General features: G+C 42.8%; 1 protein-coding gene across 1 annotated transcript in view; it reads right to left on the bottom strand.

The window, feature by feature from the left end:
* Positions 1-9,090, bottom strand: part of LOC115769066 (dorsal-ventral patterning protein Sog) — a 30,262-nt gene extending 21,172 nt beyond the window's left edge. Inside the window, exon 1 of the mRNA XM_030713780.1 lies at positions 8,663-9,090. Within this exon, the coding sequence (XP_030569640.1) occupies positions 8,663-8,987 (325 nt within the window). The 5' untranslated portion in view covers positions 8,988-9,090. The remainder of the gene's footprint in view (positions 1-8,662) is intronic.
* Positions 9,091-15,316: the final 6,226 nt, after the last annotated feature.

The following is a 15,316-nucleotide window of genomic DNA, read 5'->3' as shown; positions in this document are numbered from 1 at the left end:
TGCTTTCCTATATGCTGCTCACTTTTTGCCTTGGCTGCGTGCGCTTTTAATTGAGTTAAAAGATCAGCACAGATCAGCGTATATTGTCTGCGGATTGGTAGCAACGCAAGGGGGGGCGGCGGCGGCGGGGGGTGGGCGTGGCTGATATATCTATATATATATATATATATAGATGTAGAGCCGTATGCGGCTAGTTGTTGTTGATGATTTGAGAAATGTTATTTCTGTTTTGCGCCTTAATTAATTGTTGCAAAATAATTAGCGTAAAAGTTAAAGCTCAACGTTGAATTTCAAAAAAATATATCTATATATATATATAAATAAGATGAAAAGAAATGCAAAGAAAAAGCTCAAAAGTGCGGCACGAATGCAGCGCTCTGAGGGGGGCGGCAGGGGCGTGGCAGTCTGTCAATCGAATTGCGGCATATTCGAAAAACGATTTCGATTCCGATTTCAAAACCGCTTTCAATTGCGATTTCAATTCCGCTTCGGATTTCGTTTGCGATCTTCAAACTTACAGCTTCGAGCTCTCAATCAGTGCGTACATCACTTAAAGGGGCGGCAGGGGCGTGGCAGTCTGTCAATCGAATTGCGGCATATTCGAAAAACGATTTCGATTCCGATTTGAATTCCGCTTTCAATTGCGATTTCAATTCCGCTTCGGATTTCGTTTGCGATCTTCAAACTTACAGCTCCGCGCTCTCAATCAGTGCGTACATCACTTAAAGGGGGCGGCAGGGGCGTGGCAGTCTGTCAATCGAATTCGAAATTTCGATTTCAAATCTGATTTCGTTTTCGTTTTCGCTTTCGCTTTTGTGCGCGGTTTTGTTTGGGCTCTTCAAAACTGACAGCTACGAGTGTTGAGCTGTCAATCAGTCTGCGCGCTGGCTCAATCAATCAATCAATCAATCAATCGATCAATCAATAGATCGAGCGGTCGAGCGAGGCAAACAACAACGCGGCAAACAACAAAAAGAATACCCCAAATAAAATAGGTTCGAAAATTGGAACGCAAGAGTGCAGCAAGTGTAAATACACACACACACGCGTGTGTGTGTTTGTTTTTTTTTTTTTATTGTTGTTTTTTGGAAAATGCATTTAAATGCGAGACGCACTCAGTTTGTCAACGGACGCGGCCCAGTTTATTTATTTTATAAGCAATTAAATTATTTAAGTGCAAAGCTAACAAAAAGCAAGCTGAAGAATGTTTTTTTGGCTGCGCTACTAACCAAACCCCCCTCTCTAAATACCCTGTAATTCAAGCAGAGAGAGAGAGAGCGACCTTCTGCTTGCGCTAATATTTCTTATTTTTGTGATTTTTTATAAAAAATATATCAACTTTGAAATATTGTTAAAATAAAATTAAATTAGAATTCGAATCAATTAAAATAAACAAAATTACACTCGAGTTAGGCCTTAGGCCACAGCTTGCTGTCTACAGGGTATTCTTTAGTCGCCTACTCTTGTGTTTCCTCACCTTTTTCTTTTTTTTTTGTGGAACGCTTCGAAATAAAGATCTCTAATGGCTGATTAAGTGCGACCGACGACAGACTTGGGAGTCGCGCTTGTTGTTGATAATTTATGACAGCTAAAGGGGCGGGGGGCGGCACGCGGAAGGGGGGAGGGGGAGGGGGGCCGGCAACGGCGGCGGCAACAAAGCAAACAACAACAGCCGAGCACAAGCGCACACAACGAGGTGTTGCGTACACGGCCCCCCCCCTGCCCCTAACCCAGCCCACCCCCCGCCACGCCCTAACAATTTTCTCATTACCCAACCGAAAAAACAATATATATATATACTTATATATATATATATATATGTGTGTTAGCAGCTGAGAAATAAAAGTTCAAAAGTGAAAAAGCCGCAAAGGTGCGACGAGGCGTTTAAAACGCGCGCACAAAATACACAAAAAAAGGGGCTCGTTCGGATGTTGTTGCTGTTGCTGTTGCTGTTGCTGTTGATGTTGTTGTTGCGCCTTGGCAACAACAATGGCCAAAAGAAAAACTCGCAACTCGCGAAAATCGATTGAGACGAAAAGATTTTTCGCGGGCGCAGCTTATGTAAAAAACGCGTCAATCGCAAATGAATCAAGCGACAACAAACGGCAGGGGCGAAAGGGGTAGAGAGGGGGGAGGGGGGAAGACGCTGAGAGAGAGGCGAGAGAGACGGAGAGCGGGGGGGGGGGGGGGGGGCAGAGTGAGAGCAAGCCTCAATCTTAATGAATGACAATTCCTTTCCAATTAGCCAGCAGATCGGTCTGTGCCAGATGCACATAACATATACATATACATGATAAAACTATATATATAAATCTATGCAAATATACAGATATACATATATATATATATATGATGTATGCCTGCAACAAACTGTGCGCGAATGTGCTGCACTTTGGGCCACAACCGATGCGCCTTCTCGTTAATGTAGAGCATACATTCGGCTCTCGGAAAAAAAACCCACCTAGCTGGGCGAACTTAAGTTCAAAATCTGTAAAAACTTCAAAAACTAAACTTGGTGCAATTTAGAGCATATTTATATAAATATATATAAGAGCCAAGTACCAAAAGTGCCACAATGAGAAGCGCAAAGAAGGGCAGTTGCTGATTTGAAAAAAACAAAACAAAATAAATCAAAATTCAAAATTGTTTTCAATTAACAAAAATAAAAAAGTAGAAGAAGACGGCAAATGTCACGAGTGCGCCAGCGTCAATCTGGCTTGAAATTGGCTAAAATGGCAAAAAAAAAAAAGCAAAGGAAGCCAAATGGAAGCCAAACGTGGAACGAAGTCTGTTGCAAGCGTTGCAATTATTTTAGTGTCTGTGAAATTTGTTTAGACAATCGCGCATGAGTTGCCCCAAAAGCAGCTAATTTGTGCGCGAGTGTGTGCGAGTGTGTGTGTGTGTGTGCGAGTGTGTGTGTGCGAGTGTTGGCTATTTTGGAACAGAGCTGAAGGCAGGCAAAGGCAACGTCTCTCTGGCCGTAAACATTTTCAATGACTATTTTTATTTTTATTTGCTTTTTTTTTTCGGCTTGTTATTGTTTTTTTTTTTTGTTATTTATTTATTTTTTTTTTTTGGTTTTAGTTTTGCATTTTTGCTCATTTACAAAGCAAATCACGCGACTGCGAGTTGCCCCCGTCGCAGATGTCGTCAAAAGTTCAGCCACGGCAGACGGCAAAAAAACAATTCTGTAAACTTTGTTCTTGTTGCTGTTGTTGTTGCTGCTGGCTAATTTTAAATGCGCTGATAAGTTGCACAAATATTCGAAGGATGTGTATCTTGTGGGTTGGCGGGTTTGGCTCTAGTTTTTCTAGCTGATGACGTTCCCGATGTTAGTTTGCGCGTTGCAGCTGCAATGAATGAGCGACAACAACAAGCGGAAGGCAGCTAATTAAGTTCAAACTAATTATGCTATTGAGCTCTTATTTAAATGCAATTAAAACATGCGTTGCTATTTGAGCTTGCTAGACGCTTAAAGCTCCGCAGGCGAGCTTTAAGTGAGCTTTAAGCGAGCTTTACAGAGCTCAGTCATCAATAAGCAGCTATAAACGCTTTTCGCTATGCGAACGCTTTTTAGTTAGCTTTCGACGAGCTTTAAGTGAGCTTTAAGTGAGCTTTGTGGAAGCTTTAAGTGCGCTTGAAGCGATTTTATAGCGCTTACACAGTTTACTTGAGGGCAGCTTGCAGCTTTAAGCCTAACAAAATCAGTTATAAAAACTTTTCGCTATGTAACCACCTTTACTTAGCTTTCGGGAGCTTTAAGTGTGCTTTAAGTGCGCTTTAAGTGAGCTTTACAGTGCGCACACAGTTCAAATAAAGGCAGCTTGCAGCTTTGAGCCTAACAAACAGAGCTATAAATGACAATTGTCATGTGACTGTCTGTTCGCTAGCTCTCGGCGAGCTTTAAGTGAGCTTTAAGTGAGCTTTGTGGAAGCTTTAAGTGCGCTTGAAGCGATTTTATAGCGCTTAAACAGTTTACTTGAGGGCAGCTTGCAGCTTTAAGCCTAACAAAATCAGTTATAAAAACTTTTCGCTAACAGCAGACAGCAAAGTTGACTTAACTGCATGCACTTGAAACAATTCAACAAAAACTTAAAGCTTAGACAATTGAAACGAGCTTTAAGCTGACACAGCTTGGCTGTTTAAAGGCTAAAGTTGTGCATTTCAATTCAAGATTTGCATTGGCAAAGAAAATATGCTATACGAATTTGGCTTTGGCCTGCGAACAGTTGCACAAACACATCACAGCACACATCACATGCCTATCAGCGATGCACAATTTTGATGATGCGCGAACGGCCATTTAATGGCCAAAAGGGGGTGAGCGGGACGGGACTGGCGCTGATTGTGCATTGATAAGTGAAGTGCATGACAGGAATGCCAAATGGCAAATTGAGAAATTGGGAAATGGGCAAAGCCAAATGGCAAAGTTTGGCCGAGCTTATGCTAATGAAAGGCATATCGAATGGCGGCAATAAAAACTAGAATTTGGCTTTAGCCCAGTTGAAACCAGAAGCAGCCAAATTCTAGCCGAAAACAGCCAAGCCAGCCGCCGCTGCCCTCTGCCCTCTCAGTCGTACGCTCTGGAACGGAAATGCGACAACGAAAAGAAACAAAACAAAACGAAACCCAAAAAAAAAGGCTTAATAAAAAACTGTAGCAGCCCACGAATCTGTGAAGCGTATCTGTATCTTATTTGCCTACGCTGCAGCCGAAATACAAAAAAAGAGCCAAATTAATTAACATACAGACAGAGAGAGGAAGGGAGCAAGGGAGGCTGGCAGGAAGGTAGAGCGAGACGGGCATTTGGCGTTTTTTTTTGTTGTTTTTTTTTTCTAGCTATAGCTGGGTGGGCGAGCCGCAGGCAGCCCAAACTCGAATTCAAGCTGAACTCCAACTTCAACTCCAACTCGAAACTCTCTGCTGCAATTTGACACCTTGTGGGCATTAAGTGCTTCCTCTGCCCACACGCGACTCCAGAGACTCTCCACTGGAGACTGGAGACTGGAGATTGGAGACTTGGCGATTGCGACGAAGCTGGCGACGCCTCGTCTCCAAGCCAAAAAAGGCTGAAATTGGCTGTTGTTGTTGTTGTTGTTGCCAGCATTGCTGCAACCGGCAACAAATTGGTTGCATTTCGTTTTCGACTGCCTGACATGCAACTGACACTGACAGCGACGTCGACGTCGACGTCGACAGCGCTGGCACAAAAACAAGAAGAAAGCCACAAAACTCTCTCAAGCCAAGCCGAAACTTAAATGCTCTAACTTGCATTTAGCCTCAGTTTGTTCGTCTCGCCTTTTTATGGCTAAAAAATAGCGGCCTAAGAACCTAAAATGAATTTGAAAGAAACTTTTGTGCAAAGCCGAAGCCCAAATGCTCTAACTTGTCTAAAGGCATCACAATTGTATAACTTTCGCCTTTTTCTAGCTAAAAGATAGCGTGCTTTTAGCTTTTCCTCTAGCTTTCAAGCTAAAACAAACTCTAAAGGGAGTCAGCGACTTTTTGTCAAAGTTCAATTAGTTCGAAGTGCCAAAGTTAGGCTTAAACCAAAGCAATTCTTCAATTTAACGGAACAGGCAAATAAATATAGAACAAGTAAGAGTTTACAGTCGGGAGCACCCGACTAGGGCATACCCTGCACCCTCTTCTACCAACATCAAATGCATATATATATTCTATTTTAGAAGCTATATGTCAAGTTTGGTGACTCTAGCTCTTATTATTTACCAAAATTGCCCAAAAAACAGGTTATCGATATCGATTTCATATCGATTACTTGGAAACGGGGCAAGTTATCGATTATCGGAAACAAACTCGATCTGCGCGGGAACTAGGAGCATCTACATCTACATCTTTCAAGTCTCTAAGTCTCTTATAAGTTCTGAGATACATACGGACGGACAGAGAGACAGACGGACATGGCTAGATCGACTCGGCTATTGATGCTGATCAAGAATATATATACTTTATGGGTTCGGAGATGCTTCCTTCTGCCTCTTACATACATTTGGCTTTCGCACAAATACAATATACCCTTTTTAACCCTTTTCAATGGGTTCAGGGTAAAAAAAAACCCAAAAATATTTAGTTCACATGCAAGAACTTAACTGAAGCTTTGAGCTAAACTCAGGCCCTTTCGTTGTTGTTGTTGTTGTTGTTGTTGTTTTAATGTTGGCAGAAATGCATTTTGTTGTTGCCAAACAAATGCAGCACATTTAGCCGACCAAATGCGAGTAGCTTAAGACGCGAGCCCGCCACAAAACCTGGCTCTGACTGTGGCTCTGGCCCGGCTTGACTTGACGTTTGAACGTGTTTCGTTTTTGTTTAGCTCTTTTTTGTTTTTTCGCTTTATTTTCTTTCATTTTTGGCCTTTTCATCTGCTTGTGTTCGTTTCGTAAAAGATCATGGATATGTTTGCCGAGATGCCAAACGGAACGCGGCTCTCTGTCTGTCCATTCCTCACCTGCCCCCTCCGACAGTTCCACCGTCTGTCTGTTTGTCGTCTCGTTTGCTGCTTTACGTAGGCACATCTTGATTTTCGTCGTCGTCGTCGTCGTTGTTGTTGTTGTTGTTGTCTTTTACACGCATTCATTAAAAATAAGTTAACAACTTTTTAACACCTAACTGGGCGGCAGACAGTTGAATAAATGAATTATGCTGACGAATGGCGAATGCTGTGTGTGGTGCAGGGGGGCAGGTGGGGCAGGGGGGGGGAGCTTGGCCGGGCAACGTAGGCAGCCCGGTCTTTCAAGGGGAACGCACGGCGGCAGCTAGTGTAGGGCGGGGAGGGGGGGGGGGGCAGCTTGTTAATCAGCTAAATTAAATGCGAAATGAACAAAACGAATTGGTAGTTAGTTGCTTGTTGGCCAGTTTGTTCGTACCCCTCTCCCCCCTCTTGACGCTGTCTGCTTCACCTGCTGAAAACGTGCGTGGTTTTTGATGTTTGATTAGCCCAATCTTGTGGCGTTGCCCTCCCCCCACTCGCTCTCGCCCTGCCTCTAGTCAAAAAGCAGAAATACGGCCAAAAAGAACGGTTGATTTAGTGTGTGTGCGACTGTGTGTGTGCGACTCTGTGTGTGTGGCTGTGCGTTGGCTTTTCATTCATTAAAAAAAATAATGTTGGTGGGATTTGCCGTTGCCCGAATTTGTAGTCAATCGCGTTGCCTACTACAGCATACTACGCCATAGATACAGATACAGATACAGACATAGATACAGATACAGATACAGATACAGATACAGAGAAGAGATACATATTTAAGCATACGTTTATATATAGCTGTAGTTTGGCATATTATGCTTTTAATTAGCGCTCGAGTGGGCCGTGGGCCGTGGGCTATGGGTGGGTGGATTGGGTGGGTTTGTGTCTCGGCAAGTGCCAGACATGATAAGCTTGTGCTTGTGCTTCTTCTTGTTGTTGTTAGTTGTACGTGATCTTAAGATATGGAGTATTTCTTGTTAATCGAAAGCAAACCCAACTCTATCAGTTGGCCTCAAAATGTTCTATGGCATATATTATGCTTTATCGCATAACCTAACCTTACAAATTCTCGAACTGTGCCCATTTGCACTAGTTTGCATTATGTTAACGACGTGCGATTTTGGAAATATTTGATATATGCTGAATTATTGAGATAATATATGATTTACAAAAAGATTTAATCGCTTAGCTAAACAGCTGGCCAAGTTATGCTCATGTTAGGGTTTTAGCTTTATGTAAATGACGAGCGATTTGGAAAAGATTTTACAGGCACTAAACTAATAACAAAATACGTCGATTACAAAAAGATTTGTTGAGTTAACTATAAAAACATAGAAGTTACGCACATTTGAAGCGAAAACCCTAGAGAAATATTATAATAAAACGGAAAGAAAACCTTTAAACCTTAAGTTAAGGCAGTTGGTTGATAAAATTGAGGTAAATGAATCTGAATGGAATAGAAGAGCTGAAAAAGAGTGCGCGGCATTGAGCGGCAGCCGTAGATTAACAGCTGCAGTTTAACATGAACATTAACATGAACATTAACATGAGCATTGCGCTCGCATTGTAAGACGAGAAACGGCTCAAAGTCGTTGCTAGCAAAACCGCAAACTGTTTTTAATTGAAACAAGGCAAAGCTGAGGGAAAACAAAAGTCGAACGGGGGCGGAAAAACAAACTCCCCTCTTCCCCTCTCTGCGCCCCACTCTCTCTCGCCCATCTCTCTCTATCTCGCTCTCTCTCTCTCTCTCTCTCTCTCACTATGTAGAAACAGGAAATGCAGCTAATCAAGCGTGTGAGTTGCCACGCAAGGAGCTCTTAACTGGGCCTGGGCCTAGGCCGGGCTACTAAGCAGCTTAGCAGAGGCCGAGGCAGAGGCAGAGGCAGAGGCACATCTCGTCGCCTCGATGTCTGGCTGTGCAGGCCATGCGGAAGGGAATTCCCGTTTTCCGGATTAGCACAAGCATAAAAACAAGAAAAACCCAAATGCAACAAAACAGCCGGGCTTAAGGGTGCGAGCCAGTGCAGTGCGTCTGTTAGCCAGGTAGCCGGAAAAAAACCCAATGCAGGGCCCACTTTTATGGCACAGCCGGGCGGGCGTGGCGTATGCGCAATATGCGCTTGCATAACCGACTACCTCTATATCTATATATATCTATGTATAGGTGTGAGAACTTACCTGCCGGTCGATTGGAGCGCCTGGCCGTGTCGGCCTCCTCGAACATGAGCGGCGCATGGCGGCGCGCCTGTACCGCTTGGGGCCAGCAGCTGCTCAGGCTGGACAGGCAGAGGAGCAGCGCGACAAGCAGCAGCTGTTGCAATCTTCTATGATAACGGTATGTGGCGCCGGTGATGTTGCAAGTGCAACTGTTGCTGCTGCTGCTGCTGCTGCTGCTGCTGCTGTTGCAAGCTGTGCTGCTGTCAACCTCTGACCTGTGCGGCAGCTGCACGGTGCCCGTGGCCGTGGCCCAGGCCGTGGCAGCGTTCGTTTGTTTGTTGTTCATTTCGTTGGTTTTTTTTTTATTAATTAATATTTTTTTTTCAATTTCTGATTAAGCACGACAAAAAAAAAAGAACTGTAAATAGGTTGCACGCACTTTTTTGCTGCTACGCAAACAGAAAAAAAAAAAAAACAAAATTTATTTATTTCGACCGACCGTACCGTTATTTGTTGTTGTTTGTTGTTGCATATATATATATAAATTTTGTTGTTGTTGTTGTTTTTTATAGATTAGATAACACACGCGTGTTTCTTGCTTTTTTTTTTTTGTTCTTTTTGCAACACTTTTTTGTTGCTGTTGCGCGCACTATTTTTTTGTTTTTTTTTCTACTTTAATTGAAATCTATTGAGAAATTTCGTCAATTTTAATCACAACTTGTTTTTTTTTTTGCACATTTCTCATTTGTGCGTTCCGTTTTTTTTTTCTTTCATAAAACAAAAGTTGTTGTTGTTAATGTTGCTTGTTGCTTGTGGCTTGTGTTGCTGTTGCTGTTGTCGGCGAGTCGGCGAGTTTTTATCTACTAGATAGCTCACGGGGCGCACACGCCGTGTATATGGGCTCTGGCTGCTGCGCCGCTGCTTGCTCAGCTGCGACTGTATGTGTATGTGTGTGTGTGTGTGTGTGTGTGTGACGATGACGACGCGACGTGTGCTTGTGTGTGTGTGCGGTTACGAACGTTTCAGAAAATAATGTCCACACACGGTATCGGTCGGTTGAATAAATAAACTAAAACAAGCGCAAACGATGACAGCAGCAGCGACCGCGACTGCAACTGTGACAGCGACTGCGACGCTGACGGCGACGCTAAAGAGAGCGAGAGAGCGCGTGCACACTGTATGTGCTGGCCAGACAGGCAGGCAGGCACGCAGGTGAAGCGAAAACAAAAACAACAACAGTTGAACTTGTGAGAGAGCGCGCGCGGAGAGAGAGAGAGCGAGAGAGCGCCTAGCGTGCGGGAGCGCCCGAGAGCCATAAAGTTGCTGCTGTCGGCATCGTGTACACGATCGTGCGGCGCTCGGCTTTCGTCGTCGTCTTTGCTGCTAGCGGTTTTGGCAGTAGCAGCCGCAGCCGCAGCCGCAGCCGCTGCTGCCGTCGCAGCAGCAGCAGCAAACGTAGCGCTTGCAATTTTCTTTGGCTGCTGTTGTTGTTGTTGTTGCTATTGTTTGCCGTTTGCAAAATCTGCGCCTGGCTGCTGCTGCCGGCTTCGCTGCCGCTGCTGCTGCGGCTGAGTCGCGTGTCGCCAAGATGTTTGCCCGATGACGAACGACGCGCCGTCGTTCAATGCTTGCGCTGCCAGCTTAGCAGCAGCGGCGCATGCGTGCGTGCTGCTGGCCACCCCCTCCTCCAGCCGCCTGTGCCATTTGTTGCGCCAGCAACATGTAGCCTGCATTGCATTTGCACGCAACATGTTGCCGGCCACTCACTCCGCGCACACCTGATTGCCTACTCTACCTGGCGTACTGCTTGTGTGCAAATTGCGTTGACTGCGCGTGGGCGTGAGCCAGCGCCCTGTGGGCGAGGGAGACGAAGATGGTGTGGGCAGCGGCAGCGACTGGCCAGCGAGGGGTAGGGTTGTGCAACTGTGACATTTGTGGCCTGCGCATCCTTTGAGCCAATCGCAGGCTTGCAAATGCGCTGAGCGAGAGAGCGAGAGAGCGCGAGAGGGCGAAGAGAGGCGCGCAACTAAGATTTTGTATGCGTGCGTGCGTCTGTGTGTGTGCGTGTATCTATGCTAAATTATCTTGATAAGATAAGTTGATAGAATAGAGCGTGAGAGAGAGAGAGAGAGAGAGCGAAAGCTAGTTTCTCTTTCTGTTGTTGTTTTCTTTTGGGTTTCTGTGCTAATTAGTTCGACAGCTGAGACTGAGACTGAGGCTCCGCCAATTACCCAATTACCCAGTTAGTATGTTTACCTTATGTGAAGGGCAAGGGAGGGGGGGGGGGGGGGGGGGGGGGGGGGGGGGGGGGGGGGTATTGTATTGTATTTTAAATTGATCTGGTTTTTATATGCCAATTTGATGGGTTTTATACAAATTCCATTTCAAGTGGTTCACAATGGAAATGGAAAAACATTTTTCAAAAATATGCTCTCCAAAAAAATACGAAATTTGCTTTAAATGTCGTTTTCTTTTTGGAATATTCTAATTTCGGAAAGTTCCCACTGAAGTATCTCTCATTATTTAAGACATTTTCTTGGAAAATGTGCTTGAAAACGACAATAAAGAAAAAGTTTGCATATATTCCACCCGAATTTCACAGTTGCGAGTGGAATTGCAAGCTGATCGCGATTTGGAGGATATCAACTTGAAACTTTGCACAGTTCCGGCCGGATCGAAGCACTATATCATTGCTGTAATGCGAAGGATCGCTCGAAAAGTAGATTCTTGTCTAGATTACCTTTATTGTTTATCAGGATATCTTAATGAAACTTGGCATTTAAAGGTTTCACCATGCTCCTCACACATATATATGCAAATTCCTATCAGCATCGTACCACTATATCATCTAGCTGCAATAGGAACTAACGATTGAATATCAAGTTCTCAAAAAAAAAAACATTTTTGCTTATATATAATAAAATATATCTTGACTATTTAAGCGACATCTGAGCCAAATCCTATCAAGATCGTATAGATATTAAAAGAAGTTGATCTCAAGTTGATCTATTTTCCAAGATATTCACAGGGCAAATGTTCGCAAGGGTATTAAGTCGTCGGTGTACCAAAGATATCCAAAACTTATCGTTTTTTTTTTTTCAAGTTATTTTAAGCTGCGTAAAAATAAACTATTTTCAGACAATATCAAGGATTCTTTGCTTTGTTCTTGGCTTTAAATAGAAAACGCCTTTATAGGGTTAAGCACTGGGATCGGGCATATTGCCATAGAGTAAGGGTATTCAAGCTGCGACACTCCAAAAAAAAAAAGTTGGCTTTTCATAGTAAATATCAATAAATTTATCGCAAATTGTTAATTTTATTATTAAAATGTTTAAAATGCGGCGAATTTCCAGCTTAAGCTGCAACTGCAATTTGTTTGTGTGCGTGTGCTGCTGACTGCGACTGCGACTGCGACTGCGACGCCAGCGTTGACGTTGACGTTGACGTCGCTCGCTAAAACTAGATAAATCAAAGCAGAAGCATTTCTCTGTTCTGTGCTTTGCCTTGATGTTGTTGTTGTTGTTGTTGTTGTTGTTGTTGCTTTTGCATTAGCATTTTGTAGGCATGTTTCAGACATTTAACATTTCTTTTCATATAGACAACAGACAGATATCGCACACACACACACACACACACACACACATGCGCAGATACATATATTAAATATATATTTGTTCGTCTTTTGTTTTTTTGTTTTTTTGCGGCGGGCCGTGAGGCCAAAACATTTATAGGAATATTTCAAATCGCAGACACGACGCCAGTCACAGCGTTGACGTCGACAGCGACAGCGACAGCGACGTCGACGTCGACGTCGCAGCGCATTAAATGAGGCTAACAAAAAGAGATTCAACAAACAATTATTGAAAAGTTCTCGCGTTCAAAAAATGGAAAATTATGAAATGGAAAAGCAGACTGAAAACAAAAAAGGAAAGCCTGATTAACCGAAGCTGAGATACCCTAACACAAATAACTTTTGCTAAATAGGGAAATTATGCAAGTACTTGACGAAGCTGAAATACCCTTAGGCGAGCAGCAAATATTACAAATACGAGTAGCCGACGCTCAGATACCCTAACATTAGTTACTTATGCAAAAACCCAAATACACTAACTTATTAAAACTAACGCATTCAAATGGAAAATCAGACAAATTATGATAAGCCGAAGTTTAAACACCCTAACATGATCAAATAACGCAAATGCGTATAGTATATCATATAGATGATCCCAAGCAAAATCCTGCTAAAGAGCTCACAAATAAAATGGGAAAGTAAAACAATGTTTTCTGATAATTATATATGGACTATATTCCGATCTGGGAAATACTTTTGTTTTCCCAGTTAGCTCAGGAAAACCATATCATAATAATACATAAAAAAAACTCTATATAGTGCGCCGATCTGGTCGGCATCAATAGATACACTAGCCAGAGCAAAAAGCTCAAGCTGTATCAAGTTTCAAGAAGAAAGCTGCGCCCAGAGTCGAGTTCGCATAGACTCATAGATTCAGAGACAAAGAACAATCTCCAGCGAGAAGGTATCAGAATTTCTCACATAATTGCCATACACTAGGTTAGGGTATGTGTTGAGTCTGTCTAGTTTGTTGCCAAGCTGCCTATTTTCGTGCTTATTATTTCATAATTTTCTTTTGGTTTTTTTCAACTATTTTAATTTGTTTTATTTTTGCTTTAAGAGTGACAGAAATTATGGTTAAACGATATCGCGCGATTTTATGGCCAACGCCTGGCGCTACATTAAAATTGTTGACCCGCCTTTGCGACTCGTTCTCTTTGTTCTTGTCTGTCTGTCTGTCTGTCTTTTATCTTGTGCAGTTGTTGTTGATAATGAAATTGACAACATGGGAATCGAAACAAAAAAAAAAAAAAACGCAAAAGCAAACAAATTAATTAACTAAACGCCAGCCTTGTGCTGTTGCCCCCTCACATCGCACTCGCTACTCGTCGCTCGCTTCTTGCCTCTACCCCCCTCTCGCCGGTCGTCAGTTTTTACAGATTTTGCTCAGATTGCCATACATTTTTCAAATATTCTGTGTTCGCATTGTTTCGTTACTAATACTTAATATATTTGCGGTGCTGTTGCCCCCTCACTCGTCACTCGCCACTCTTAGCTCGCTGCTTGCTATTCGTTACTCGCCACTCGCTGCTTTCCTCTGGCTACTCTCGAAAGCAAACAAATTAAGTAACTAAGCGCCAGCCTTTTGCTGTTGCCCCCTCACTCGTCACTCGCCACTCGTTACGCGCCACTCGCAGCTTTCATCTCGCCATTCGCCACTCTCGAAAGCAAACAAATTAAGTAACTAAGCGCCAGCCTTTTGCTGTTGCCCCCTCGATCGTCACTCGCCACTCGCTACTCATCACTCTCCTCTTGCCACTCGCCGCTCGTCACTCGTCACTCGTCAGTTTTTGCATATTTTTGCTCTGATTGTCACAAATATCGCAAATATTCGCCTTATTTATTACTAATACTTAATATATTTGCGGGGCATTTTCATTTAATTGCTCTCACACGTGCCCCACTCGAACAACAAAAATCCAGAAAAAAAACTACAAGACACAACAAAACAGCAAATGTGTGCTGTGTGTGTGTGTGTGAGTGTGAGTGTATGTTGTGGCAGCTTTAAAATGATATATGGACGGCCATAAAGGGATTTGTCGCCAGCCAGAGACAAACACAAAATCAACATGAATAAAGTGAGAAAAAAATAAAAAGAAATGCCAAAGAAAATTCATATGAGAATTTTTCTTAAATTTTTGGTACAGCGAAAGCGTTTCGTGTGCTAAGAAATAGTTGAATGATTAATCTTTTGCTTTAGTCATTCCTCGAAACAATTTATTTTCTCTCGTCTCTGGCCAGAGTTAATTGATCGCATCATCGTTAATAAATTGGCAGCTCTTCCAGGCATGACTTGCACGAAAAGCGGCTCCAAAGAAGCGAGCTTCCCCTTCTCGCTTTCCCTCCTCTCTCTCTATCTCTCTCGCACATACACGCACTCTCACAGATCCTGTTACTTAACAGCTGAAGAGCTCATGTTAGGCTTAACAGCGCTGTTAACATATATAACATATTTACATGAATTTGCAGGAAAATATATATTTCTAAAGGAATTCAATTGAAAAATCAGTCGAAAATGTTAGTTTTTAATATTTTCGAGATATTTTAAGTACCAAAAATATCATATGCTTAAGCATAATGAATCGAGTTAGACTTGTTATCGATATTTATCGTTAATCGCAAATTGAGAGCGAACTATCAAAATCAAGTCAACCATATCTGCGTTTGGTTAACAAAAAGCTGCCTGTCGAAATATGTGTGCCCAGGCTCCTATTATATGTGAAATATGCTCAAAAGACAGGTGCTGAAAATGATCGATATTTATCGATATACGCATACAGGCCGATAAACAGATGTGGCACAGCTCGACAAAACTACTTTATAAGATGTTTCATTCAGCCCTTTCTTTATTTTTGTCTTTCGCTTTCTCTTTCTCTCACCCTCTCCCTTTCAATTCTGTCAGGCTTTCTCTGCCTCTCTTATCAATTATTGCCCCATTGAGTTCAACGAAGAAGCTTGCGAATTGAACTATAACTGTTTTCGTATATTCGATTGTTGCGTAGCTTTCTTCTGCATTACCCAGTTATATGGCTATGGAGCTATAT

This window comes from Drosophila novamexicana, unplaced genomic scaffold (genome assembly GCF_003285875.2).
Source record: "Drosophila novamexicana strain 15010-1031.04,08,12 unplaced genomic scaffold, DnovRS2.1 tig00002249-arrow-arrow-pilon, whole genome shotgun sequence".
In the NCBI taxonomy this organism is placed as follows: Eukaryota; Metazoa; Arthropoda; class Insecta; order Diptera; family Drosophilidae; genus Drosophila; species Drosophila novamexicana.
This window is presented reverse-complemented; position numbering and strand designations above follow the sequence as displayed.